At 44.1% G+C, this 27,418-nt stretch overlaps 3 protein-coding genes across 4 annotated transcripts in view; 1 reads left to right on the top strand and 2 right to left on the bottom strand.

Annotated features, from left to right (window-relative positions):
• Positions 1–2,494, bottom strand: part of megf6 (multiple EGF like domains 6) — a 121,330-nt gene extending 118,836 nt beyond the window's left edge. Inside the window, exon 1 of the mRNA XM_063204632.1 lies at positions 2,254–2,494. Within this exon, the coding sequence (XP_063060702.1) occupies positions 2,254–2,342 (89 nt within the window). The 5' untranslated portion in view covers positions 2,343–2,494. The remainder of the gene's footprint in view (positions 1–2,253) is intronic.
• A 665-nt stretch (positions 2,495–3,159) lies between these two features.
• Positions 3,160–27,409, top strand: mffa (mitochondrial fission factor a). 2 transcript variants are annotated; one of them, XR_010035877.1, is made up of 8 exons: positions 3,160–3,357; positions 4,635–4,855; positions 6,198–6,376; positions 9,378–9,469; positions 16,984–17,199; positions 18,396–18,508; positions 19,312–19,365; positions 19,695–19,730. XR_010035877.1 is itself a non-coding variant. In XM_063205754.1 (8 exons), exons 2-8 carry the CDS (start codon positions 4,639–4,641, stop codon positions 26,486–26,488), a joined length of 975 nt encoding a protein of 324 aa, XP_063061824.1. In that variant the 5' UTR covers positions 3,160–3,357; positions 4,635–4,638; the 3' UTR covers positions 26,489–27,409. The 2 variants fall into 2 exon arrangements, 1 of the variants encoding a protein (XP_063061824.1); XM_063205754.1 differs by lacking the exon at positions 18,396–18,508 and adding an exon at positions 26,357–27,409 and having other exon boundaries at positions 19,695–19,779.
• On the bottom strand, positions 10,998–12,549 carry LOC134454637 (uncharacterized). The gene is made up of 2 exons (XM_063205755.1): positions 12,455–12,549; positions 10,998–12,122 (listed from the first exon to the last, which is right to left on the bottom strand). Exon 2 carries the CDS (start codon positions 12,076–12,078, stop codon positions 11,107–11,109), a length of 972 nt encoding a protein of 323 aa, XP_063061825.1. The 5' UTR covers positions 12,079–12,122; positions 12,455–12,549; the 3' UTR covers positions 10,998–11,106.
• Positions 27,410–27,418: the final 9 nt, after the last annotated feature.

Below are 27,418 nucleotides of genomic sequence, written 5' to 3'. Positions count from 1 at the left end.
CGCCGCACACACGTGTGCGTGCATTATCCATGTGATATTTGGAAGACAGCTGTTTTTCAATCTTCAATTCGCATCAGAACAGCCCAAAACCTGACCGAAGAATGTACACATAAAGCCTACACATAACGCACACAGAGAAGAGCAGAGCAACAAGGAAGGAGAGGCATAGAAGAGAGAAACCATTGATTGTATCCCCATAATGCAGGGGAGGGGAACCTTTTTCATGCAAAGGGCCACTTCAAAGTGCTCCAAGGGCCGTAAAAGTCCTACGAGGGGCCGTACTATGAATCCACACCGAGATTTTTTTCCTGCACTTCAGGCCTATATTAAAGGCATCACCTTAAAAACAGATCCCACCTTCTCAAGGTCCCATGAGTATGACATAATTGTAATGTAAATGTAATTTCGAAGGTTTATTTACAATATACCGTATATCATATTTCATGTGAAGATGCATAACATTGAAATTGTATCGGGGGCCGGATAAAATGGCCTCAAGGGCCGCAAACGGCCCTCGAGACATAGGTTCCCCACCCCTGCCATAATGCATGTCGTGCCACTCGTGGCTAGGCTAGCCCATTGCCATTCTGGTAAAAGGCAAATGGTATTTCTAACAGCGTGTCTTAATGGGTTAAAAAGAATTATGTTATTGAAAACTTACTGGTCTCAACGGTTCCTGTCCAATTAGCCAATGAGACAGGACAGCCACTAGGCACATAGGCAACAAATCATCATGTTTGCTTTTTCAGTTTGTGTACTTGCTGATATGTCTCTTCCTTTCCTACTTTCCCATACTAAATCTATATCATATGTATGGATTAAACACGTTTTACAACATTGTAATAACTGAATGCAGTGCCGTCAATCAAATGAGTGTTCATGCTATTGAGCCATAGTACTGTAGGATGCCGACAGTGCTGATGGTAGTGCTGCTTTGTGAGACTACTATACCTCCACAAGGACACTATGTACACACCATAAACTTTGCTTGTCACACTGTAAGAATCCAGAAAGAAACAAAGAAGTGTGTGTGTGTGTGTGTGTGTGTGTGTGTGTGTGTGTGTGTGTGTGTGTGTGTGTGTGTGTGTGTGTAGGTGAGTGAGAGAGAGAGAGAAAGAGAGAGAGAAAGAGAGAGCAGCTGGTGTGTGAGTGTGTGTGTGTGTGTGTGTGTGTGTGTGTGTGTGTGTGTGCTTGTGTGTGTGCGTGCATGTGTCTGGCTCTGGCTCTGTGTATCTGAGTCTGTGTGTTTGTGTGTCTCAGTCTGTGTGTGTGTGTGTGTGTGTGTGTGTGTGTGTGTGTGTGTGTGTGTGTGTGTGTGTGTGTGTGTGTGTGTGTGTGTGTGTGTGTGTGTGTGTGTGTGTGTGTCTGTTGGGGGGTTGAGGGTTGCACCCGGAGGTCAAAGTTCAAGGGGCAGCCTGGCGAGAGTGCTGACATCATCCTCAGGGCCTTGTAATGCCATACAGGTGCATGCAATTGGGCTCAGCAGGGGACCAGAGACAAACACCACAACAACGTCTACGCGCACCAGAAAACCCATGCATGCAAGCGCACACACACACGCACACACACCAGGGGCGGAGCTATAGGGAGGGCAAGCAGGGCATTATCTCCTGGACCCAGGGCCTTCCTGACCTGTATTGGTTTTGGGGGCCCTATTATGACCTTGACAGGGTGTATGGGGGCCCTATCAGTGTTTCGCACTGGGACCTTGTGTGCAATTGCTCTGCCTCTGACACACACACAAGCGCACACACACGCACACACACACATATATACATGTGCGTGCGCACGCACACACGCACACACACACATGGTCTGAACAACTAAGGCCATCTGACAAGAAAGTAAATTCTAAATTCTGTCTCTCCATCACTTCCTTCTCTCTCTCTCTCTCTCTCTCTCTCTCTCTCTCTCTCTCTCTCTCTGTCTCTCTCTCGTCTATATGGTTATGTGATTAAAAAAATCAGATCATCACATAGGGAAATCAATTGATCATTCTGACAGAATAGAGCAGACTATATGTAGGGGTTAAAACGCATGGGGCGACATCCAGTGGTTAAAATCAGATGAACGAATGAACGAAAACTGCAAGACCGTGTTATTGTCAAAAAGTAGATTTTTTTTTAAAAAAAAAAACCCACCTGAACTGTGCCTTGGAGAAAGCCAGAAAGGGATGATGTTTTCAGCAGGAAACTGCGTAATTAGTCTAACCTTTAGCCAAAGCTATCGGCCAATATTGGAAACAGCACTTACATGTCCGGCTGAAGATCCACAGAAGTTTCAGTGTCTGAAGTTGCTCCCAGTGAGACGATCACCGTCCAGATTAAAAATCTTGGCGTCATTGTTAATAAACTAAAATAAAGACTATACACGCTACCACACACACCCTACCCGATAAATAACTATTCACACAGCTCAGTCTTTCGCCTTTAGCACACAGTTCAACTCGAAGCACAGTGCATTGCTTGCGTTTAAATAAGATGCTAAATTTACTCTTCGCATGGAATTATTCCAGGAAGTTGCAGCTCTGAATGAGTCGTGGCCTTTCCTCAAAATCATTCATTTATCCAGCCATGACCACGCAAGGTCTCTCCCATCAGGTATCCGCTATGTCTTCGAACCATCACTGACACGTCGTTGATGCAAAGCGCGCTCCTTCAGGTTTCCCGTGTAGGCTGCATCTGCTTCCCTCCTTCACCCACGACACTGACCTACCCAATTCTCCTTGCGCACGCACACCACCGTTTACGCACAGTATAGGCTAGGATTTGATTTATTTTATGGGCATCGTCATCTTCCCAGTAAAAGGACACTCAATGTGAACAATTGAATCAGGACACGCACAGGGATAAAGACATTAGGTAAACAGCCAAAGCACTAAATTGTTTGTCAAATAGGAAAATGTGCCTCACCAGAGTTCATCCAATCAAGCTCATCCTGGAATGCACCACTAGCCTATGTATAACACAGAAAATAAATGAATGTGGTGGGCTATGTAGGGAATATTCTTAATTTTCTATATTGTGCACTGACTAAAAAAATCACCAAATCAAAAAAAAAAATCAAAAAAAAAAAATCCACTAGATGGCGTTGTCTGACAGACGAGGAACGCTCGTACAAAAAATACTTCCTGTTTTGTTTTACGTCACCAATCTGTCTTGTTTCGCTTCGCTGGTGTTGTGCTGTGCGGTGTGTGTAGGGTCTCTGGCTGTCGCGCTTCTTCTCCAACGGACAGACTATTGTCTTGGGGAACTGATCTAGCCTGTGATGTAGTTTGTCTTCGTCAGATTCTGTTCTCGGCCTCACACAACAACACATATCTACCAGCTTTCGGTATTGCGGACTACTCCTCGAAGGGTAAGGCCCTGGCTTATTTTGGACAATGTTCCATTACGTGAAGGATGCCTTTGCGATATATCAGAGGCTAGTCAGCTAACATGTCCTGTCATTGAATGACTGATGCTGTCACCGTTCGCCATTCTCTACTGACAGTCGACTACATAGCCGGCTTTACTCATATTTTAATTGTTTGAAGCGTCGTTGTGGTTGTTGCTTGCTTTGGGTTGCAGATTCTCCCCTGTCATCGCTGGTGAAATAGCACAGTCTGCTGGAGGACTAGCAAGCTAATACAGTTCTGTTTAGCCAGTTAGCGGGGTGCTAATTGTGGTCATCTGCCTGCCTCTTAGGAGAACAACATCTGTGCTGTTATCTGAAGTATGGATTTCCAGTATCAGTATGTCGATCGGCATTCTCTTTCGACTTCTTGGGAAGTGTTTCTGGCCTCTCTGAGTACAATAGCAAGTAACACACAGCCTGCTGTTCACATACGGTAGTAGAGCATCATTTTGGCGCTTGGTGATATGACAGGCGCTTTAGAGGAAAACAGCTGCTAGCCTAGGAGCACATTTTCAACAAGTAGTCTACATCTGGAGGAGAATCAAACATTTTCTGAAAGGAAATGGAAAAAGCCACTGAATGCACTTTGATGGTTTGTGCCTTGGTGGTCCAGAGACCTATGGTCTCTCCTCAGTCCTCAGGGCCTCTGACAGTTTTGGCCAAGCCCATCTGAAAGAAAGGGCCCCCCTCCCAATATGCAGAGGCGATTCTAGGGTCAGGTGGGGCCCCAAGCGAAAATGCAAAATAATGAAAATTTGAACCAAAATCGCCACTACTGTGGTAAAATGTGGGCTGTTATTCTCTATCTAGGGGCTTGGGGGGCCCCAAGCGACTGCCTGCCTTGCCTGATGCACCTCTGCCAATATGCCATGTAATGAGCAGGACCCATGGTTGCCCTCTCTTCCTGAACCTGGGACAGCTGACCCCTTTGTCACCCCTTCTCGGTTTCCCTGTCTCTCTCTATGATTAGAAAAGAATGGCCCTTGCTCATCATGTCAGGCGTGGGACAAAATCTCAGTAAACGCCTTTGTAAGCAGCATAGAGTCCCTGTGCACTCCCAGTGTCCAGTGCTGGTGATGTGTAGTCAGTACTGGTGGTAATAAAAAAACAGGCTACACAATCACAGCACACTGGCCGTCTTCGATTTACAGAATGTTTATTTTGATGAACAACACTCATAAGGCTCATTCATATGGTTCTCTCAATAACGCCTCGTCTGCCCTCCTGTGTGTTTGTAGCGAGATGAACGGCGCAGCATTCCCCTCGCCCACCGCCGAGATGGCCGAGATCAACCGCATCCACTACGACCTGGAGTACACCGAGGGCATCAGCCAGCGCATGCGGGTCCCCGAGATGCTCAAGGTGGCCCCCTACGCCTCAGAGGACCCGGACAAGGGGCTCCTGGATGGGCCTGCTCACAGCGTCATGATGCACGTACCCGAGAGGATCGTGGTGGCAGGTGTGTGTGTGTGTGTGTGTGTGTGTGTGTGTGTGTGTGTGTTCGTGTGAGGGCTGGAGAAAGAGCATGTGTGCGCGCGTGTGCATGTAGCAATGATGAACGAAGGCCGATGCCGGCACGCAGCAAACAAACACTGTCTCACCTGTCGTGACTGCTGTCGATAATGTAGAAAAAGGAGTAATAATATGGAATTGAAAGTGTGTGTGTGTGTGTGTGTGTTTACTTGTGTGCATGTGTGTTTTTTTTAGAAAGGAGACCCAGGTCAGTAAGCCTGGGGAATTGCTGAGAAGTCAGATGGTTAGTAATGTACAGACCTCAAACCGAAAGTGAAAATAAATCAAACTGAGGCCTTACTATTTGGTGAGCGACAAAGTGAAACTATAGGAGATAGAGATCTTGCATTCAATGCCTTTCTGTGTGGTCTATTTTGGGAAAACCGTGATATGGATATCTACTATCTGATAAAACACAAAAAGAGCTTGCCCTGATCTCATTACGTCACTGCTTGTCTGTACCTTCTACAAGTGTATTGTGTGATAATAATAATAACTTCATTTGTATAACACACTTCACATGGAGTTCAGTATGCTCAACAGTTAGATTAACAGCAATAATAAATCTATATTTTGTAAAAATAGAATAAGTTGATTGAGAGGAAGACAAATATTTGGCAAAATATGAGGTCAATATATGCTGATTGGCAGGCTCAGAATTTGGAAGACAAGGAATAACCAAGTCGGAAAATGAAAAAAATAATAATTTAATGGCATAAAATTCACAAGAATCAGAAAGTTCAGACTATGTGCTAAGAAAAGAATGGCATAGAGTCACACAAGTCAGGTTTCATGTAATACTCTCTTCCTGCTTCTCCCTCTCTGAACCTTCTGGCTCCTGCAGGGCTAATAGTATTCAGGCTCCACGCCTGATTTCAGGCTTGACAGAGTTTGCAAAAATAAAAACATTGATAGTAATTAGCCAGTAGGTTATTCTTATCTCAGAAAGTGTTACAGGTTCAGGGTTTTCTTCTACTATCAGGCTTGAATAATGTTCATACAGAGGCTATTAATTGTTTGAATAATGTGTCAAAATAGGCCTACGTTACGTCACTATGCAGTATCTTGTCGTCGTCGTTAGAGCAGGGAAAAAAAGTTCAGGCTCAGGATTTTTTTTTACTATCACCCCTGCTATAAATAATAATTAAATGGCATAAAATTCACAAGAATCAGAAAGTTCAGACTATGTGCTAAGAAAAGAATGGCATAGAGTCACACAAGACAAGTTTCATGTAATACTCTCTTCCTGCTTCTCCCTCTCTGAACCCTCTGACTTCCTGTCTCCTCAGGCGACTCGGATGACGTCCACATCCCCCGACCGCGAGACCTGGACCTCATCCAGTCCACGCCGCTGGAGGGGGTGTCCCTGAAGACTCCCCCCAGGGTGCTCACCCTCAGCGAGCGGCCCCTGGACTTCTTAGAAGAGACGGAGCGCTACAGCACGGCGTCCAGCCAGCCCCCAGAGGAGGTGAGAGCAGCACCGACCCAGAGAGAGTAGAGAGGGAGAGGTTCCATTGGCCCATTGTTTCCGAGTTCTATTATTGGGGGGAAATCCCCCTTTAGGCAGACCTAGGCAGACCTGAGGACTGTTCTATTCAATGCTAGGAGCATAGAAACCTATTATGTTGGCATATCTCTATACTTAAAGAATCTCTGACCGACCACAACCCTGGGAGTGCGTTGCAATATGCGACCTTTAGCAAGATGCTGAAATATAATGCTCTTGTCAGTGATGTCATCATGACATATTACTTCCTGGTATGAGGAGACAAGCAAGTGGAGGAGGCAAGGTCGCATATTGCAACGCAACCCTGGGAGTGCGTTGCAATATGCGACCTTGCCTCCTCCACTTGCGCTTGTCTCCTCGTCCCGCCTCCTGGCCCCTCCTCCGTGGAGAAAACGATAAAGTTTCCCAGCTGTCAGCCTAGCCACAACAACTTTTGAGGGACATGTTTTCATTCACCATCCCAATTGCAAATGATAAAAAAGACTCCACAAATGAGCTTTTCCAAGATATTGAAATATAATGCTGTTGTCAGTGATGTCATCATGACGTATTACTTCCTGGTACGAGGAGACAAGCAAGTGGAGGAGGCAAGGGGTGCATACCAATATGTGTCCTTGCCTCCTCCACTTGTGCTTGTCTCCTCGTCCCGCCTCCTGGCCCCTCCTCCGTGGAGAAAACGATAAAGTTTCCCAGCTGTCAAGGGTGGTTTATTGGCTCGTTCAAAAAATCGAGAATCCCCAGAAAGCCGACTTAAAACCTCGGGAAAGTGGGAGTGAACATTTGGTGACGCAATGTCAGATCGATAATTATCGAGGTTGATCTCTGGCGGAAGTATAGAAGAACGAGTTCCCGAGCTTGTGTTTTGTGTGACGACGCACGCATCATCAACATGGCGCCCATGCATGCAACTGACATGTAAACAGTATCATAAATGCTAAAATATCATCTTGTAATCACTATCAACAACACCAGTCAATGTCATTCAATTGCAGATGCACATATGTCAGTAATGCTGGTCTCTGGCTGTTTAATTTAGCTTACTTCAGCTAAAATTATATGTCGTGGGTGTGGAGGCTCAAGGTGAGGTGAAAAAAAGAAAAGAGAACCAAAACAAAACATGCATGAATCCCGATTGTTCCGGGATCAGTGGCGTTCATGCGCCAAACTCCAGAACTCGATTGTCATGTGAGCAGTGTCGTCAGCTGTCTCGAGAGGTCCCGAGCTGGTGAAGGCAACATATGCCTCGAGATCAGCGTCACTGCATCATGATGCAGTGAGCCGCGCAGTTAACGTAGTGAAGCCCCCCCCATCACGCAGGTACTCTGGGGCACCTCCCCAAAATTGTGTCTCGACGCAGGGAGCGACGGCGTGAAATTAGCGAAAATAGGTCTCTGATTGGTCCTCTCGACCAGCCTGCTCTGTCCTCGAGTCGAGAACAAGCGCTACTTCCTTGTTCTAACCTTCGTCGGTCTACGGACTGTGAGCTCTTCATTAAATAAGTTGCCCGTGCTTTGTTGTTTGATTTATTTACACGAACCGAAGACAACACATGCGCTTGCAAGTTACGACGCTGAAGTTATTTGGACAGTTGAACAGTGGTTCCGAGGTCGAGGAAACATTCCGCTTCGTCCTCGACAAATGAGCCACTTCTTTGTTCCAAACTACTACTGTGGCTGCCAGTGCGATCAAACATGCACGTGATATAAAGATTTAATGTTTCATTTTCATTCTCGTCGAGTCTGTGATGCTAAAAAACAACCGACACGTCTAGTTTACTCTTTGTATTGAAGGCAGTTTCAGCGTGGAATGACATCGCGCAGACCGTGCTTCAAAACAGGGCATAAACAAGAATTAACTGCATCATGGCTGCGTCAAGCTCACTCTGTGGCACAAGTAGGAAGCATAACTGAGCCTTTAGCCTAGCCACAACAACTTTTGAGGGACTGTTTTTCATTCACCATCCCAATTGCAAATGAGAAAAAGACTTTACAATTGAACCTTTGCAAGATATTGAAATATAATGCTGTTGTCAGTGATGTCATCATGACGAGAAGCAAGTGGAGGAGGCAAGTGGAGGAGGCAAGGTCACATATTGGGATGCACCCAAGGTCTCGCACTCTGGGAGTGCATCCCAATATGTGTCCTTGCCTCCTCCACTTGTGCTTGTCTCCTCGTCCCGCCTCCTGGCCCCTCCTCCGTGGAGAAAACGATAAAGTTTCCCAGCTGTCAGCCTCGCCACAACAACTTTTGAGTGACTGTTTTTCATTCACCATCCCAATTGCAAATGAGAAAAAGACTCCACAATTGAGCTTTTGCAAGATATTGAAATATAATGCTGTTGTCAGTGATGTCATCATGACATATTACTTCCTGGTACGAGGAGACAAGCAAGTGGAGGAGGCAAGGTCGCATACTGTAAAGCACTCTGGGAATGGTCAAAGGCGGGCAGCCATTTTGATGTGGCCCATACTTAAATCCTTTTCTTTCTCTTTCTTTAAATTAGCCTTTTTCACATGGTGTCGGACACCTTCAGTTCAGTCCTTTGGAAGCAGGAAAAATAGCATCCGGTGGCATAGACTTAAACTTGCACCCCAAAGATTAGATTTGCCTTTATAATCTCTACAGGAGAGAAATTGTGTGTGGACATGAGAAGGTGTGATATACAATGGACAAACAAAAACATAGAAAAGACTTGGGAAAACGGTGGTCATTTGTCCTGCTTCCCTTTAAACATGGAACTTGTCTAATGTCACTGTGGAAAATGCTAATGTATATACTATGCAAGGGTTTTATGTGTGTTAAACACTTATTAAAATTACATCTTTATAGTTGAGGTTTCTTTAGTTCTCAGTATGACTGCCCCCTAAATGGCACAAAACCTAGTGGGTTACCATTATGAGCTGAAGTGTGTGTGTGTGTGTGTGTGTGCGTGTGCGTGTGCGTGTGTGTTTGACCCCCCCAGGTGCGATCACAAGGCCGCCTCCACAGAGAGCGTTCTGCCAGTGAGAACACAGCCACACGCCAAAACGGTCAGCTGAGCCGCAATGACTCCACGTAAGAGCACACACACACACACACACACACACACACACACACACACACACACACACACACACACACACACACACACACACACATATACTTGTTGTGTGCAACTACATACACACACATGCACACCCTAAAATTCTCAGTTAACGCTCTCTTTCTCTCTCTCTCTCTCTCTCTCTCTCTCTCTCTCTCTCTCTCTCTCTCTATCTCTCAGACACACAAACACACACATATTACTTCACACGTTCTCACAATCATCATTGCCCTTTCTCTGTCACCCATTAAGGAATTGTCATGTGACACATACACACACACACACACACACGCGCACACGCGCGCGCACACACACACACACACACACACCTCAAATAGCCATAACCTAATTCATTCTCACAGTGGATAGCACGACTGGAGTGAGCCAGTGCAACAACTTCTTCTTTTTTCGCCTGTAGCTCCTTTTCAATCTTTTCCATCATTCTTTTATCCCCATATACTCTCTTTCCTGCTTGTGTAAGTGTGCATGTGTGTCTGATTTGTTGTGGATGAGTTTGGTTGCGCCGTTGCATCATACGTGTCTGCGGTTAGCTGTAGATGTTGTGGCTGTCGTCCTGTCAGACTGTTGTTGTCAGACTGACCTCAGCTGTCTGGTAATTTAGGTGGAAAATATCAGAATATTTTAAGTCCTTGTTTAACCCCTCAGTTAAAACCTTTTTTGTTACCAAAATGGTAATGACCAAGCCTTCTGTGTTGCTGCCCCCACCCTTTGGAGCAGTCTACCTCTCCATATCCGCCAAGCCCCCACACTGGCTACTTTCAAGAAGCACCTAAAATCACACTTATTCACTGAGGCCTATGGCCCTTAACTAGCCTGGCTCTCACGCAGACCCTACGTACTTCGTGCATCTTCGTTAAACTTTGTGGTTGGTAACAACCACCGTGAGAACCAGGTTAGTCCTTAACCACCCTGCCCCCTAACCCCACCTCTAGCCCCTACTCTCCTCTCCCTCTATTCCCATGCCCATTCTCCTTTTGTCAAGCGACCTTGGGTTACTTGAAAGACACTATATAAAACCAAGTTGTTGTTATTATTATTATCATTATTATTATTATTAAGTCTTAATCGGTCACTCAAGACTCTGCATTGCCATCGCTATGTTGTTGAGTATTGAGTGTGATGTAATTGAGTGTTTTCAGCAAGGAGTGAATGGGCCCATCTGCAGCAAAGGCTACACTCCTGAAGCCCTGATAACCTAAGCTATGCAAAATCATCCAAAGAAACACAGATGTCTGACAGGTATCCTTATTTATCATTAGGAAAAACACTTTTTTGTCACCTATGATTTTCCTATTATAGGTTCACAGTTGACACCATGATTGGTAAAATGACATATTGATAGGTGACCATCACCTGATCTCACAAAGCAGGAAGTTAGTGTCGACACGTGACACGTAATTCAGAGCATCTGTTTACCACTCCTTCCAATCAACCCCTGTTTATGAAATGGGTAAAACAAAGAGAGACTGTAGACTGTACTTGTGATTACAAAAATAAAGAAACATTTATTTTAGAGCTGGTGTTGTTTGAGTGTTGCTATAAGCAGACATATCTCTGGATAGTTCAGTTTGTGGAAGAAGGACCTCTTTCAGTCTCCAGCGCTGCTGAGGGTGCTGCTGGTGCAGAACCAGGCCACGATTAGCAGCACGACCACAAGCAGCTGGCTGAGGTGTTTCCATCCATCCAAGTTCCTCTTGGCGGCTCTTCTCGTTGGGTCCCTCCTCCAGGCTATGGGTACAGCTGGGTGGCTCTCCAAGTCATTCTTGCTTTGGGTTCTTCTTGCAACCACCTTGATGCGTCCCTGAGTTGTCTCCGGGTGGCTCTCCAGGTCTTTCTTGGTCTTTCTTGGTCTGGTACGCTCTGTCCGAGTGACAAGGTCCGCTAACGCTTCCATAGCTTTTAGGGTGTTCTCTAGATTTGTATGGTCTATTAACCTTTTAGGGTCCTTCTTCACCATCCTCTCCACAACTGTCCCTGGGCAGGCCTCAGTGTTGTTACGTGCTGCTGTTGGTGGTTCCTTGGGCCTTTCATCTTGGTTTTGTGATGCAGTTTCCTTGGGACTTGGGTCTGCTTTGGTGGCACAGTCGTCTATGTATGGTCGGGTCGTGGTCGATGCGTCTTGGATTTTCGTCATCTTGGTTGGTTTCTCAGTTTTCTTAACAAATTTGGTGGCCTTCAGAACGTAGGTCGGTTTGGGAATGATGAGGATCCTCAGTTTTGGCATTTTCAGTTTAGGCAAAAGGCGAGAATACCAGGCCCTCTTCTTCTTCCTCCTCTGTTCTTCCCACCTGGCTTTTCCCACCTTCACCCTCCTCTTAATCTCCTTGCGGGTTAGAGCCTTCTGGGGGTTGTCAGTGGTGGTGGCAGTGGTGTTGGTGGTGGTGTTGGGGGCACCGTGGGTCTTCTGGCGGGTCTGGCCCACCTCCACAGTGTCCTCAACGGGGGCTTTGACGCAGCACAGGAACAAGCTGAAGAACCAGAGCTTCAATGCACGTGCCCGCTTCCGCTTCATGTTCTTGGGGTGCTGCTCAGGGCAGTCACCCTCTGCTCCTCGAGCCATAGTGGGCTCTACACAGTCATGAAGTTCATGTAGTTCTCAATCATCTGAAGGGGGAAATTGGGAAAGAGGGACAGATACGAGATTTAGAAAAATGATAGCCATCCAATCTGTACATTATTGCACAATAGTAGAGTAGAGTAGAGTAGAGTAGAGTAACTTCATTGATCCCCGGGGGGAAATTAGGCTGAACTGCTTCAGATTTTTTCACAACCCTGACACAAACTGATGAAAGAAATAGGCTATTCCATCAAAAATGATTCAGTTAATAATTAAAAATTAAAGCAGTGACCCAAATGTATTCTTTACAGCCGTATAGTGCTATATAGTTATGATTAACATTATTTAAATCACATGAATACACAAATAAAATACTCACCGCAAATCAAAACGCAGCTGATTCGTAGAAACGCTTTTCAGAAATGATTAATTTCGTATGTTTATCATAGTTACCATGGACAGAGCGGAACGTTGATAATCAGCTGCTATGATGTCATAATACAAATGCGCAGCTGTACTTGAAAATACGGCCGTCGTGCGTACGTTGTCTGTTTAGAATCTGATTGGCTAAACTTTTCAGAACCTTGGGGACGTCTCTCAAGGGAATATCTTAATCATAAGACACGTTTTGTATCTACCGGCAGTCTTGAATATGTGTTGTCATTTTGTATTGACACGGCTGTGATCTTGTTCGCTATGTCGTGTGGGCTATGAAATATCTCTGGTTTGGTTATGTGCTTCGTTCGTGATTCAAGAACTCGCAGAAGATTACCTACTGTGTATTTGTAAACTCGGTATCTGTAAACTCGGTTATTGTGTTCGCAGTTAAAACAGTGGCATGCGATAGCCATTCTGGCACAGAGCCTCTTCTCAACACCCGATCACCAAAATTATGCGGGTGATGGTGTCGCCTATTTGGTACGCTAGAGTAGACGGAGCTTGCTTTCGTTTATCGGTTGTAATCAGTTGTGCAATGTTGCCATGTCGTGAGTAGCTTAGAGTAATATTTTCATTGAGAGCCGAGTATGCACGCTCTCTTTGTTCATTTGAGCAACTCGTAACACCAGAGGGATTGTGACGGTATGCAATTACAGCTCCTGTGTTCACCCTAATGTTCTTCACCCTGTTTATGATTTAAAACTATGCGTGTATGTTTTGAGTTTAAGGGATACAGAGAAAGAGAGAAATATAAGGAGACAGCAGTCAGTAGTACTGATTGAGCCATGAGTGCGCTATACAAATACAATTATTATTATTATTATTATTATTAGTATTATTATTATTAATAATAATAATAATAATAATTGTATTTGTATAGCACTATATCATACAAGGCGTGCAGCTCAAAGTGCTTAACAAATGGAAAAGAACATCAATGTTAAAGATGGATTTAGTAGACGAGTAGGAGAAGTAGAAAGGAGACACAGAAACAAGAGGGAATAGCAAGAAGACAAAAAGAAGTAGATATAGATAGAGATTGTAGAGGCATAACATCATAACATCCACATAGGTTGGGCCCAGAATTCTTAGTGGCATAAGGTCCACAGTGGCTGGGTCCAAGATAAGTGATAGATACTGGTAGTCAAACTGAATTTGGGTGCTCAGATGTGGCCCCTGGTGGCAACAGGGCTGAGGAAAAATTGCAACATTGATGCAGGACTACCACCCAACAATATTCTGCACTACTTTCCCCTCACATATTTTATCCTCTGGCTTGTCAACTACTCAACAGCTGATCAGTATTGTATTGTTTTATTTATTTATTTATGTGCCAAGTCCCGTGAATCTCAGTGTGAATGTGTAATTCATACTATATTTCTCTTGCAAAAAAACCCGGAAACGGGTCCCACAGACCTAAACATCGTATAAGGGTTATTATTGTTGTTATTATACTTAGCTAAGGTGGGTTAAGAGACTAATTAGCAGTAGAAGAACTTTGCCCATACACAGTGTGGAGATGGCAGTAAGTATGGAATCCTTGTAGATGATAAGGACCCACTCATTGAGGAGGCAATCAAATACATTTGTGTGTTTGGTTGTTTACGTCACTCGCATACTTATTTATTAGTCATTGCATCAGTTAAGGCAGTGTAATATCATTGTAATCTTTCAAAGAACAGCACAGTTGTTTCCCTCTAACATTGTAATGGTGGGACTCCTGCTGGTCATGGAAAGGTACTACACGTGTCTCTGTCTACGGCTGCATTGCCCCGCTGTCATATCATGTAGATTCTTTGGCTGCCACCACCCCAACCCACTACTGCATTGCCTATCCCTTCCCACCCCTTCCCACCCCATCCCATCCTCAGACTTTCTCACATGACCTCTCCTTGTGTGACTTCTCTGCCTGTGATGCAGCTCACATAGCACTCCGTTCCACTCCACTCCACTCCACTCCACAGAGTGCTTTGCCTATCACTTAAGATTACATAATCTTGCGCAGGCCTCCAAGCTCCTATCCCCCCAAGCAGCCCTTGACCATGTTATCTCAACACAAGGTCCTGTTTTGTATTTGTTGTTTGCTGATGTCATGGACATTTTGCTCGTGGAAGCTTATCAGATGTGTTTGTTGTTGTCTTTTTATTATTTTTTGTTGTTGTTATTATTATTTTTATTTCAAGTGTCTGGTTTGGTTCTGCCTGCTCATTTTATTATTTTTCTTTTACTTTCCTGATTTCAAACTTATGTCTTTGAATCGTCGAGTCATGGCAATTGTTTTTCTTTGTTCCTAATTTTGTGTCTTGTGGGATGTTTGTTGTTGGTGTGTTCTTATGTGTTTTTAGATCTCTTTGTTAACTTTTTTTTTCTAGAAACATCTTAGTCACAGGTGAACAATGGTGACACAGCTATTGGTTATATTATATACAGGTTATATTTGTAGCATTGGGTCCTAGCATTACAGTATCGTAGCCCCTTAATGCCCACCATACCTCCAGTGGCACACTGTTGTAGACATTGAAAAGTGAACTACCAATTCTACTCCACTATGACATAACACAGGGCCTTTAATAATGCACTATGACTTGGTCATTGCCATTCTGGTAATGGCAACGCCGAGTCTTAAGGGGTTAATCTTAATTTATTTGACTACTGGATGTTAAGGACAGTCAAAGAGAATAACACAATGACCATGTCGCATTGTAAATATTCTGTACATGTGATACAATGGAAATTGCAATTGTGTAAATTTTAATCAGGTTCATGAGTAAGTTTTGGAAAAGGTGCAAGCTTCTCTCTGTCAAATGGCTGTAGTGTTTATCACTTAACTACCGTCATCTCTCATGGAGATGGTGGCGCCTGTATGGTAATAAACATTCGGCCACAGCCCCAGCCACAGTTTCCTATTTTCGGCCAGCTATGCAGGTGGCTAACACATCACATTTCTCAGTGAGGGTTTAATTTTGAATTTGTGTGAGCATATTAAAACATGTCACTCACGTTTTTGCAACATGGTGGAAATGGTGGCAGTAATTTGTGGTCGGATACCTGTGTGTGTGTGAGAGAGAGAGAGAGAGAGAGAGAGAGAGAGAGAGAGAAGAGAGAGAGAGAGAGAGAGAGAGAGAGAGAGAGAGAGAGAGAGAGAGAGAGAGAGAGAGAGAGAGAGAGAGAGAGAGAGAGAGAGAGAGAGAAAATGCATGCATGCGTGCGCTGACAATCGTGCCCCCCCCCCCAAAAAAAAAAACAAGATGTTGTATCATAGCGTATCGTCAGCGGATTGACTTCCCTTGAAAGAGAGATTGCCCTTTCAGTGGACATTTTGTTTTTATTCCCCTCTTTAACCCATTAAGACCAGGATCTGTAACCTCAAAATCCGGCTGCAGCACCTTTAACAAACAGGATTCCCCCCTGCACTTTAGGCTTATATTGATGGCGGCCACCCTGACAACAACAGACCTCCACCTTCTCTAGGTCCCCTGAAATATAACTTTATTGTATTGCAAATGTAATTTCTAAGATTACTTTACAATATCTATGTACTGGTATGTCATATTTCATGTGAAGCTGCATGACATTAGATTAAATTAGATCGGGGTCCAGATAAGGTCCAGATAAGACAGCCCTCAACTCCTGGCTTAATGGGTTAAAATGGATGTCCTTCCTTTCAATTATTGTCTGTTTTCCCCCTTTCTTGAGCTGGCCTTCTTTTGCAGCACCTTTTCATCTGTATTAGTCTGTTTTCGCTTCTGTTTGCCCTACACCTGCTTCTTTGTAGTGATGCCTTTCTTTACCTATAGTTTGTTTCTTTCATAAATAAAACTTTTAACACCTTTGCTTCCCACTTGTTCCTTTCTCCTCTTTTCTCTCTCCCCTGCCCCACCCACCCTCTTCCTCTTTCTCTAACTCGATGCGGTTTCTCTGGGGATTGTGCGTGGGGTGACGGGTCACACGCGTTTGTGCATGTATGTGTGTGTGTGTTTGTGTGTGTGTGTGTGTGTGTGTGTGTGTGTGTGTGTGTGTGTGTGCGTGTGTGTGTGTGTGTGTGTGTGTGTGTGTGTGTGTGTGTTTGTGCGTGCATGGTTGTGTGTGCTCTTGCGTGTGTGTGTGTGTGTGTGTGTGTGCGTGCGTGTGTGTGTGTATGCGTGCCCACGTTTGTGCATGCGTGCGTGTGTGTGTGTGCATGCATGGTTGTGTGTGCTCTTGCGTGTGTGTGTGTGCGTGCGTGTGTGTGTGTATGCGTGCGCACGTTTGCATGCGTGCGTGTTTGTGTGTGTATTCATGCGTGCGTTTGTGCGTGTGTGTGTGTGCGTGTGTGTGTGCACGTGCATGCTTCTGCATGTGTGTGTGTGTGTGTGTGTGCTCCTGCGCATGTGTGTGTATGTGTGTGTGTGTGCTCCTGCGCGTGTGTGTGTGTGTGTGTGCTCCTGCATGTGTGTGTGTGTCTGTCTGCATGCATGTGTGTGTGTGCAGTGTGAGCCCGTCTCCCCCTGCGGCGGCGCCCCCTGCTGCTGCTGCCGCTGCCCGTGGTGGTGGTGGTGGTGGTGGTGGCGGAGGCGTGGTGGCCCTGGCGGCCCCAGAGGAGGCCCCGTGGCCCAGCTCCCCCGCCGGCCTGCTCTCCTTCCTGCAGAGCAGCACGCGCCGCGCCTACCAGCACGTCATGGAGGTCCTCGACGAGAACCACACCAGGTGACCTCTCACAGCCCAAACCCAGCAGCCAGCCACGCTCGCCAATCACTACTCTTCCCCAATTGCCAGCCATGAGAAGCAGACAGACACCCCTGTGTTCAGAAAGTCAAAGTCCTCCTACTACCACATGTTTCTTCAGTGATCCATCTTAAACCTTGGTAGAAGTAGATGAGATGAGAGGAATCATAAAGTCATCTGTGCTGCTGACAACATGAGCAAAAGGAATACATCACGACTTTTACGTTCTTCTTTCACTCCTCGAGAGAGAACCACTGGTGGTGACATTGCACAACCCTGTCACCCTAATCACTAGTCCAAATTGCTACTCCCATTGCTACCTGTGCTATAAGAAACGGGACATTATTCCCAGCTAGTTCCACAACCCCAGTGACTACCCCCATTGCTACCCATCAGAGACAGCTATCCTGGGTTCAGAAAGTCAAAGTCTTCCGGCCACATGATTGCAGTGTTGCCAGATTGGGCTGTTTCCCGCCCAATTGGGCTATTTAGGATGGCCGTGTGCGGGTAAAAATAGCATTTAGCATGAAAAACCCGCCCAATTTTTGCCATAGAAATCAATAGGATTTTGTGCTTCTAGGCGGGTTTTGGGCATTTTTTGGGCTGGAAATCAGCCGCCTCATCTGGCAACCCTGCATGATTGTTCTCTCATCCAACTAGTCCTAGATAGACGAGGTGAATGGAGTAGTGAACTCGCCAGTGTGGAAAGCATAGGACTGCATGATGAGACTTCTGCTTTACACCTTTACTTTTTTTTCGCCTCTGCTGCAGACTACAGTACCTACCCATGCCCTATTTCATAATTGTTTTTGGCCCCAATGCCTTGCCCTGCTCAACAACTCTTCATTAGACCATGTTTTATATTTTGTTAAGGTTTTATACCATAGTTTTGGTTGCAGTTTTTTGGTTGTAGTTTTTGTTGTTGCTTGCAGACATTTTTTGTGCCATTTTAATTTGAGTTTTTTTGTGATTCTGTTCAATCCTTATATACTGTTGACTCCTTTGTATCAGTGTTTTGTTTACTTTCTAACGGATAGTTAGCCTGTTGGTGAATGACCGGCTGTAGATTTGTGTAGTATGTGTTGGTGTGTAATGTGTGGGTGTGCCCTTTTAAGATATAATTTCTGTGATATTATTTTTGTTTATTCATTTATTTGTTTTGTTTGATTTTATTTCAGGAGAGGTGTGGCTTTGCTTCTGTTATCCCTTCTCCTGTACGCAAATCATCCTTTCATCAGCATCTTCTTTCCGACTCTGACCCCAAGCCTCACCCCTTAACCTGCTTACTTAAGTTAGTCATTAATTTCACCATCACTTGAACGGAATAACACTGCTAACTCCATCATCACATGATTATGTGCAATACATACATCGCAGTATTTTTTTTTAACACAGGGTTTACAACAGGGGTGGGGAACCTATGTCTCGAGGGACGTTTTATCCGGCCCCCGATATAATTTTAATGTTATTCAGCTTCACATGAAATATGGATATATGGATTATTAAGGAACCTTAGAAAATGCATCTGCAATACAATTAAGTTCAGGGAACCTATAGAAGCTGGTGTTTGTTGAAAAGGTGGATGCCTTCAATATAGGCCTAAATTGAAGGGGAAAATCCTGGTTTGTGTTCATAGTACGGCCCTCTGAGGACTTTTACGGCCCTCGGATGAATTTGAAGTGGCCCTTCGAATGAAAAAGGTTCCCCACCCCTGGTTTACAATGTGCAAATTAGCCACCCATGTGCTTACCACACGTAGCACTTTTTAATGCTTTCTGACAAGAGATTTGTTAAACAGCAACTTTGAAATTAAACATTTCAAAAGAGTTTTAGGCATATAGGAAACAGCAGGATTTTCTAGTTTCCGCATAGGCTATGTTTGCTATCACACAGTTAATTTAGCAGATGTCAGACAATGACGATCATAAAGTGTGTGTGCGTGTGCGTGTGCGTGTGTGTGTGCGTGTGCGTGTGTGTGTGTGTGTGCGTGTGCGTGTGTGTGTACTGTATGTGAGTGTCTATCTGATTTCACTCCTCTCCTTTCCTCTCTTTCTCCGCTGTTCCTGTGCTGTCCTTCTCTCCCTCTCTCTCCAGCAAGCCTGTGCTGAGAGGAGGCTCTTCCTCTTCCAATCCTGCACATGACCCCAGGTAACCTCTCTCTCCCTCTCTCTCCCTCTCTCTCTCTCTCTCTCTCTCTCTCTCTCTCTCTCTCTCTCTCTATCTCTCTCTCTCTCTCTCTCTCTCTCTCTCTCTCTGCCTGCTGGTCACCTTCTCTTTCCTGCTGCCCCTCCTGATCATTTTCTCACCTCTTCTACAGTGATATACTCTGTGTGTCTGAAAAGTGCACCGTATTTAGTGTGTTTCAGGTGACTTGTTTTACTGAATATGATGATGTATGTGTGTGTGTGTGTGTGTGTGTGTGTGTGTGTGTGTGTGTGTGTGTGTGTGTGTGTGTGTGTGTGTGTGTGTGTGTGCAGGTATGCCCTTGCCACGTTGGACACAACATTGGAAGGGGGAGCAGACGACATGGCCGTAGTTGATGCCACAACACTCCGCCGACAGGTACTATATCCAGGGTTCGCACGGGTCATAGAATTTCTGGAATATCATGGAATTTTATACAAGTTTTTCCAGTCATGGAAAGTCATGGAATTTTACCATTTTACATGCACAGTCATGGAATATCATTGAATTTTCAGTTGTGTAGAAGCAAAAACTCCTTTTTGTTTTGTGTATAACATTGTTTCTTACTGGTTATACTACAACACTTAGCCAGAGAGGGTTTGGTTTTTCTTTGTAATGTGCAACATTCTAGGATGCAGTAAGTCCTCTTTAGTCTGGCGGTGGCTCGGCGTCGGCTCTAGGGGTGAAGATACAGACTTTTTAAAACTAAACGATATTTCTTTTTACAGAAGTGGTCATGGAAATTCTGTGTTTTGGGTCTGGAAAGTCATGGAAAATCATGGAATTTTATATCTGAATTAGAGTGGGAACCCATATCACAGCTACATAGGCCAGTGTCATCAATCCTGGTTTCAGATTAGGGTGACCATCTGTCCGGACTTCGGTCGGACAACCCTGCCCCTTAACTATCTAACCCAGCGTCCTCGTGCCGTACCCATTGCTCCAACTCGCTGACTCCCCACCTCCGTGGAGAAAATAATCAAGTCGGGCTTCTAAACACTAGGCGGAATCAGGGCGCATCGCTGCCATCTTACCTCAGACTAACTCAGCTGCCAACAGAGTTTTAGTTGTAAAACAAGATGTTTTGGAAAAGATTTCCGCGCTTCATAACCCCTACCTCACTCCGATAAAGGAGTCATCAGTATCACTAACTCAACGTTGTACCAGAGACGGTAGAAGTTACTTTAGACAATCCGTCGTAGTCTGTAGCCTATTTCATCAATATCTTTTACATGCATGTTGGGTAGTCATGCATGCATGCATGTGTAATAGCCTACAATTTATTTGATTTACTTTACTCAGGAGTGTGTTTATCAGCTGTGTTTTAAAACGAGAGGCGACCGCTTCTGTCAGCTCAGCATCTTTTCCCCCTGCAGATGCTTGTATAACCATAGTAACAACACAAGCTCAAAATACAGACAGCGAGCGCCCGTGCAGCCCGTGCAGCCCGTGCTTTGCCCTGGTTGCAAAAAAAAGGAGCCCTCGTTGCAAATGCATTTAGCGGACAAACTTACTTGCACTATGGGTTGCCAGTGTAGGAAAAAATAGGAAACAGACGGTAGTAGACAATAATAAATAGAGATGCACCGGATCCAAGATCCGGTTCCGGATCCGGCAGGATAATAGGGTTTTTCACAGGATCCAGGATCCGGTAGCCGAGGCTTTTCAGTCAAAATAGTTTGAGCCAACGTGATAAAAAGGGCCCACGTGTGCGAGTAGGCTATGTATTTCAACCCTTTCGTAGGATCCGGTATCCGGTTCCGGATCCGGCAGGATCTTAAGCAGTGGATCCGGTATCCGGCAGGATCCTAAAAATCATGATCTGGTGCATCTCTAATAATAAAGCTACCTTATTTAACTTTCATACAGTCAGTTAATGTACTTCACGTAGACCGCAAATAACACTGATTGCAGCAGGTTTCCCCGACATAAGGCTACAGCAAAACAGTACATTTGCCGTGAGAAGTCTGGAGTAAAATCTGGAGTAACATGGCGGACGTAGATATTGGAAACAAGACGGACTGTCAGTCTAGTTTGTGTCAATGATGTTGCCTCGCATCTCGAGGCCATAAGAACAAGGCAAGGAGGAGAGGAAAGTCAAAGAGAGGGACACACAGACGTCGTAAAAACGGACCGATGGCCACCCTATTTCAGATAGAAGATAGTCAGAAACCCTGCAATGTTTTCCATCCAGCAGAGGTGACAACACTCATGAGGAGGACCCCGTTTCTCGAAAGCATTGTTGCCAAACAGTTAGCAACTTAGTAATTTGCTAACAGTGTTGGGAGTAACTCGTTACAAAAGTAACTAATTACTGTAATGCATTACCTTTTTGAGTAACGCAGTAATGTAACTTATTACAGGGGAAAAAATCGGTAATATGTCCTCGTTACAATGCAAGTAACTTGCACATTACAACGCATTTTTTTCACCTAAATTTTGTGTGGGTATTTTGTTTTCTTTATACAATGTTCGCGGATCACCGCGAGATCAGCTATTGCCTACGATAGCCTACGTCCGCGCAGAGATTTTAAAGTTTCACGCAGAACATTGCTTCCTCTTTCACGCTTCGTCTCTCGAAATGGCAGGCTGACAAAGGATGACTGATCCAGAAGATCCAGCTTGCTCGTTTTCAAGATGGGTATATGCCCACTACTTTGACTCCATTGAAAATAAGGATGCCAAGAACATTTAAGTTAAATGCACACTGTACTTGAAACCCAAACCGCTTTCCACGTCGAAAAACAGTAGCCTACAAACAATTTGACGATTTGAAGAGGTGCATAGCACCACCAAATTAGTCAGGAAAGGAGGGGATGCATCCCATTCGTACGAGACAGGGACACGGCAGGGTAGGCTATCCGACGGGGGGGGTGAGTATGTTGCACCCCCCTCACTTTTGTTCAACTAAACACTAAAATTGAAGTAAATCAATTTGAATTTTATTATATTTAATTGTAGCTTCAGCTGTACTTATCAAGCCTCAACTCCACTATCGTCCTTGGCATTGTTCAACGTTTGTGACAAAATCTGGCGCATGTGGGGGGTTGGGGGGTCGGACATATAAAAAAAAAGAATTTGAAAAGAAAATTGGAAATAAAATAAAAAAAATCCGACCGGACGATGACCAAACCTGACAACCAACCGGAACCAAACTTTTATTTTTCTTAGGCCTTATTGTATGTGGGTAAGACGCAATTCCTGAAAATGTTGGTTTTCAGTCTGCAGGCTTCCAAAACGACTTGTGGATGGCAGGTGAAAGTCATGCCACCTCATAGATTTGCACTGTAGATTGCCAAATCCTTATTTCCAGTCATTTTGGCTAAAGTAACTAAAAGTAATGCAAAAGTAGTGTAATGCCTGAGTGTGTAATGCAAAAGTAATGTTGTGATGCATTACCTTTAAATGACAGTAACATGTAATAAGTAGGGCATTACAGTTTTTGAGTAACTTTACCAACAGTGGTAGCTAATGGGAAATTGCATTGCAAGCAAGTTGCAACTTAGCAGCAAGGGTGTCGAGAAACGCACTCCTGAGGTAATAGTTGCAATCAGTTGACTTAGAGCTGGTTGAATCAAATGTATGGTGAGCATTGTACTATCTGAAGATGGAATTGATGCCTCTGCATTTGTCAGTGTACAGTATTTCACAAAGCTTGAAGTTACACAATCTCCCTAAAAATTGCCGCTGGACCTCAGTGTATTTTGTTTGTTCAAATCCCCCACAACTTCTTTCAAGTGAACATTGTGTCACAGGCTCGAGGGGCAGGAACAGGAGAGGTTAACAATGTGCATGCAAGGTGGGGTTTGGAATGCATTCATGATCTGTGAGTGCTACATAGGAATGAATGAGAAATTGAAGGTAGACAAACAGAAGGAAAACCTTGCCCCTCTGTTTGTTTAAAAGGGATTGTATGTGGAATGCATTACCAGGTAAGATAAGACTGAGATAGAAGAAGAGTAGATAGAGTGCTGCTAGTATTCCTAAAAAAAAAACAACTGGTGCTCTTGGAGGGTGCAATATTCAACAAAAAGGGAGAAAACATCCCTGGTCCTCCAGGCGCTTCAGCTGATTTAAAAAGTCCTACAGGTACTACACCTACTGTGCCTTCAAAATGTCTACACACCCCTCCTCAAATGTCATGTAATAACATGATAGAAAGAGAAATAAATTCAAAGCTTTATGCTTGTTTCTCAATTGCATTGTACAGGTTAAAGTTTAGATTGAAGGTGGAAAAAGCTGTGAATTTATCTGACTTTCTGTCATTTTTTTTACATCACAAAAACCTGACATTTGAGGAGGGGTGTGTAGACTTTTTGAAGGCACTGTACATCTGAAACTGTCGCGAGTCACTTTCTTTCCCCTTCTACACTATGTTTGAACTTGACCAGTCACTTAAAGGGACACTGTGTGAGATTTTTAGTTGTTTATTTCCAGAGTTCATGCTGCCCATTCACTAATGTTACCTTTTTCATGAATACTTACCACCACCATCAAATTCTAAGTATTATGACTGGAAAAATTGCACTTTTCATACATGAAAAGGGGGATCTTCTCCATGGTCCGCCATTTTGAATTTCCAAAAATAGCCATTTTTAGCAGCAAAAATGACTCTACTTGGACCATACGAGAACATATTTGTTAATTACTTAGTGAACTTTCGTGTAAAGATCAAATTTGGCAATAGGCAGCCCAGTTTCAATGAGCAGCATAGTTGCAGTACCTTTTTTGACCATTTCCTGCACAGTGTACCTTTAACTCATTGGCTGCCAGCCATTTTCATAAAAGAGTAACCCAGAGTGCCAGAGATTTTTCAGCATTTTGGGTGTTTTTTGGAGGCTCACAGAAAATTGAGTTCTGTGTCTATGTCAACACCATACCTATCAAAACACAGATTAGACGCTCATCTGTCATCAGAAAAAAACGGTGTCTCTCTACCCCTTTCCGTTCTTTCATAATCATCTGTTGAAAATAAGTGGAATTCGCCAAAATGCTGCTTTCTAGCCAAAAAGCTGAGAAAACGCCATTTGAAGTTGACCTATAATTGCAAGTGTTTTTGCTCATAATGACACCGTCCTAACAACTCCAAACCTATCAGATGCTATTACAGAGTCTCCTGTCATCTGTAGCCAGAACAAAAGATCGTTTGTATGGTCTTTTCAACCTAATAATGTACTGAAATATAACGGGGTGGGCTTGAAAACAAGAGTGTTTTGGTTTGTTGCTGGCGCGCACAATGGATCATGACAGCAGGTGCATGTAACTCATGTGAAATACTAAACTCACAGAAATACTGTCTCATAGTCCCTCTGTTTAGCCTGTAGTCCTCTCGTTGGGGAACAAATCACAGCTGATTTGTTTCCTCCTGTACCATGTGAACTGAGAGGCAGGCAGGCAGGCAGGCAGCACAACTTAGCTTACTGCTGCTTCTTTGGCAGAGCGGACAATTTGCAGATTGATGATTACGGTCATCATGTTTCTGCTATAGTGATCTTGTCATATATTGTTCAATGAATTTTCTTTTGATAAAGTACTGATCACATATCCAACATTTCACAAGCCGATTGGAGTGCGGAAGGCTATCTGGTCTGAGGCTAAGTGCAATGCTTTCTCAATGTGAGCTGAATGTATCTGACCAGACACAAAGGCTAGCCTACTCTGTTCCAAGAATCTGCAACCCCCCTGTCTTTTTGATGATACAGTAAGCTGATCATACTATACAGATCCACAACTGCAACTGTAGAATGAGTAAAAATAGTTGACTTACCAAGGCTCCTTTATTTAGGCTTAGTTGTAAGTTGTTAGCGATTTCGTGCTAGCTAGCTAGCGTAGCAAACAATAGCCAAACATTCCCAACCGAGGTGACCACTAGTCCCGTGCATTTTCCTGTTAGATGATCTTTTGTACACATCATCCTGATGTTGTGTAGGCTGATCACATTATCCAAAATGAAACAGTTGCCACACAGATCATCTCTGGTTGAACATGGTGTATTTTGGGCAAGCTAGTTACAATGCCTACTAGCTAGATGGCAACAGGGGGGTGTATTTTGATCATGAGAGGAAGTTTTTTTTTGTCAGGCTCTGACACTAAAATCAGTAGAATACCTGTGTTAAAATCAGAGGGCAAGAAAGTAGACTACTGTCACAGGTGCTTTACTTTCAAAAATGATTTTGCTATGCTACTTTTGAGATTATAATAGTAAAAAGGGATGTTTTTGTCTTGACATTTCCTCTTGATGTGAGCTAATGCCCTGCCCTGACTGTTCCTAAGGACACTTCTGCCACCTACAGGAACAGTTAGAACATGACTAGAGGCGTGAAATTAATACACAACATAGGTCAGACCATCCTCAAGGCGTGGCTGTAAAAAAACGCAATTATCGGCGAACGACGTCGAAGGCAGGGGGCGTCACTATTCAAAATGACGTCATTCGACGGCTAAGGCAGCCAATGAGTTAAGTGTTGCCGTGTCACATCTCTGATAATCCTGCGATCCTGATTTGTTGGGCTGCATGTTGGTTCAGGAGGAGGGTCAATCTGACGATCTTCCCTGCTCTAAGATCACAAAGTTGAACTGAAATGCACGAGGGTCTGGCGAGAGCCAGGTTGCTCCCAATGAGGCATAGCTATCTTTCACAACATTTTTGTTTTCATGAGTGGCCATCCCATCTATTTGTTGCATGAATATTTACCCTGAATACCAATACCAAATATTCCTATTGGCTTTTCAGTTCACACATGAACAACCTATTATATTATACTCATGTTGATCCATATTCATGGGCCCTCTTGAACTACATTACCTCATCAATGATACACATGGTTGAGAATGTGTCACTGTGGCCATTATTCCAAATAACCTTCCACGTCAGATTTGAAAAGAGATATGCGAAATACATTGTTCCTGTGGATGGACGACCGTTTTCCTAACATCTCTCTGCTGCCCCCCTCAGATCATCAAGCTGAACCGCAGGCTACAGCTGTTGGAGGACGAGAATAAAGAGCGTGTGAAGAGGGAGAAGATCATGTACTCCATCACTGTGGCGTTCTGGCTCATCAACACCTGGGTCTGGTTCCGGCGTTAGTACTGGTCCCCACTTGTCAGTCCGCCCGCCCGCCCTGCCCCTTAGGTCATCCAAGCCGCCCCTGTGGAAGGAACCGAGAGCTGGAGGAAGCCAAGCCATTGCCTGCATTCTCTCTGTTTGCCAAATGTACTCTCTCTCTCTCTCTCTCTCTCTCTCTCTCTCTCTCTCTCTCTCTCTCTCTCTCTCTCTCTCTCTCTCTCTCTCTCTCTCTCGCTGTGCTGTCGTCAGCTGTAGCTGAGAAGCCTTGGTAGGGGAACAGTGTGTGTAGGTAAAGGAACATTTGTATTCATTTTTTGATTTATTTTTGTATTTGTATCATTTTGCCATACCTCTGGAACTTGTAAATGTGCTTTTATTTTTATATCGCTGCATGTTTTTTGTTCTGTTTTGTTGTATTTTGTTGTTGTTTTTTTCTGAATGTTTTTATGTCCATCCTGCTGTTAGTACAATAGTACAGAAATGATGCAAGGTTGAGGGGCCTGTACATATTCCCTCTCAGTTGTCTGAGAGATCCTGGTTGTATTTATTATTTCTAGGATGATCACTTTCGGCACATTGAAGCTAAGAGTGTTCATATATTGTAAACAGAATATAGGACTTCCATTGTGAATGCATATTTAAAAGATACCATTGTATAACACCCTCATGATGCATCTCGCCCTCATGTTTACTAGTGCATAAGTAAGAATCATACAGTTAATTTGATTTACGCGTCTTTGTTTAATCTCCGCATCAAAGACCTGTGATGATGCACGCACACACATAAGACCATCCAGATCATCCAGCTTCCTCCATTGAATTATGATGGAATTTCAATCATTCCCTTCAAATCAGATGAATAAATGTATACTTATTTTCTTGGTACGGCCAATAAAAATATTATCACATAAACAAATTGATTTAAATAAAATATATCGATGGTAAAAACTT

This window comes from Engraulis encrasicolus, chromosome 8, assembly GCF_034702125.1.
Source record: "Engraulis encrasicolus isolate BLACKSEA-1 chromosome 8, IST_EnEncr_1.0, whole genome shotgun sequence".
Classification (NCBI taxonomy): Eukaryota; Metazoa; Chordata; class Actinopteri; order Clupeiformes; family Engraulidae; genus Engraulis; species Engraulis encrasicolus.
Note: the sequence above shows the minus strand (reverse complement) of the source record. Positions and strands in the feature narration are given on the sequence as shown.

What these genes read in the sequence shown, in the direction of transcription:
- mffa (XM_063205754.1), top strand. Translation starts at nt 4,639, where the DNA reads ATGAACGGCGCAGCATTCCCCTCGCCCACCGCCGAGATGGCCGAGATC. An exon ending in CGAGAGGATCGTGGTGGCAG is followed by an intron (nt 4,856 to 6,197) that starts GTGTGTGTGTGT and finishes CTGTCTCCTCAG; the next exon opens with GCGACTCGGATGACGTCCAC. An exon ending in CCACAACACTCCGCCGACAG is followed by an intron (nt 19,780 to 26,356) that starts GTACTATATCCA and finishes TGCCCCCCTCAG; the next exon opens with ATCATCAAGCTGAACCGCAG.
- LOC134454637 (XM_063205755.1), bottom strand. Translation starts at nt 12,078, where the DNA reads ATGGCTCGAGGAGCAGAGGGTGACTGCCCTGAGCAGCACCCCAAGAAC.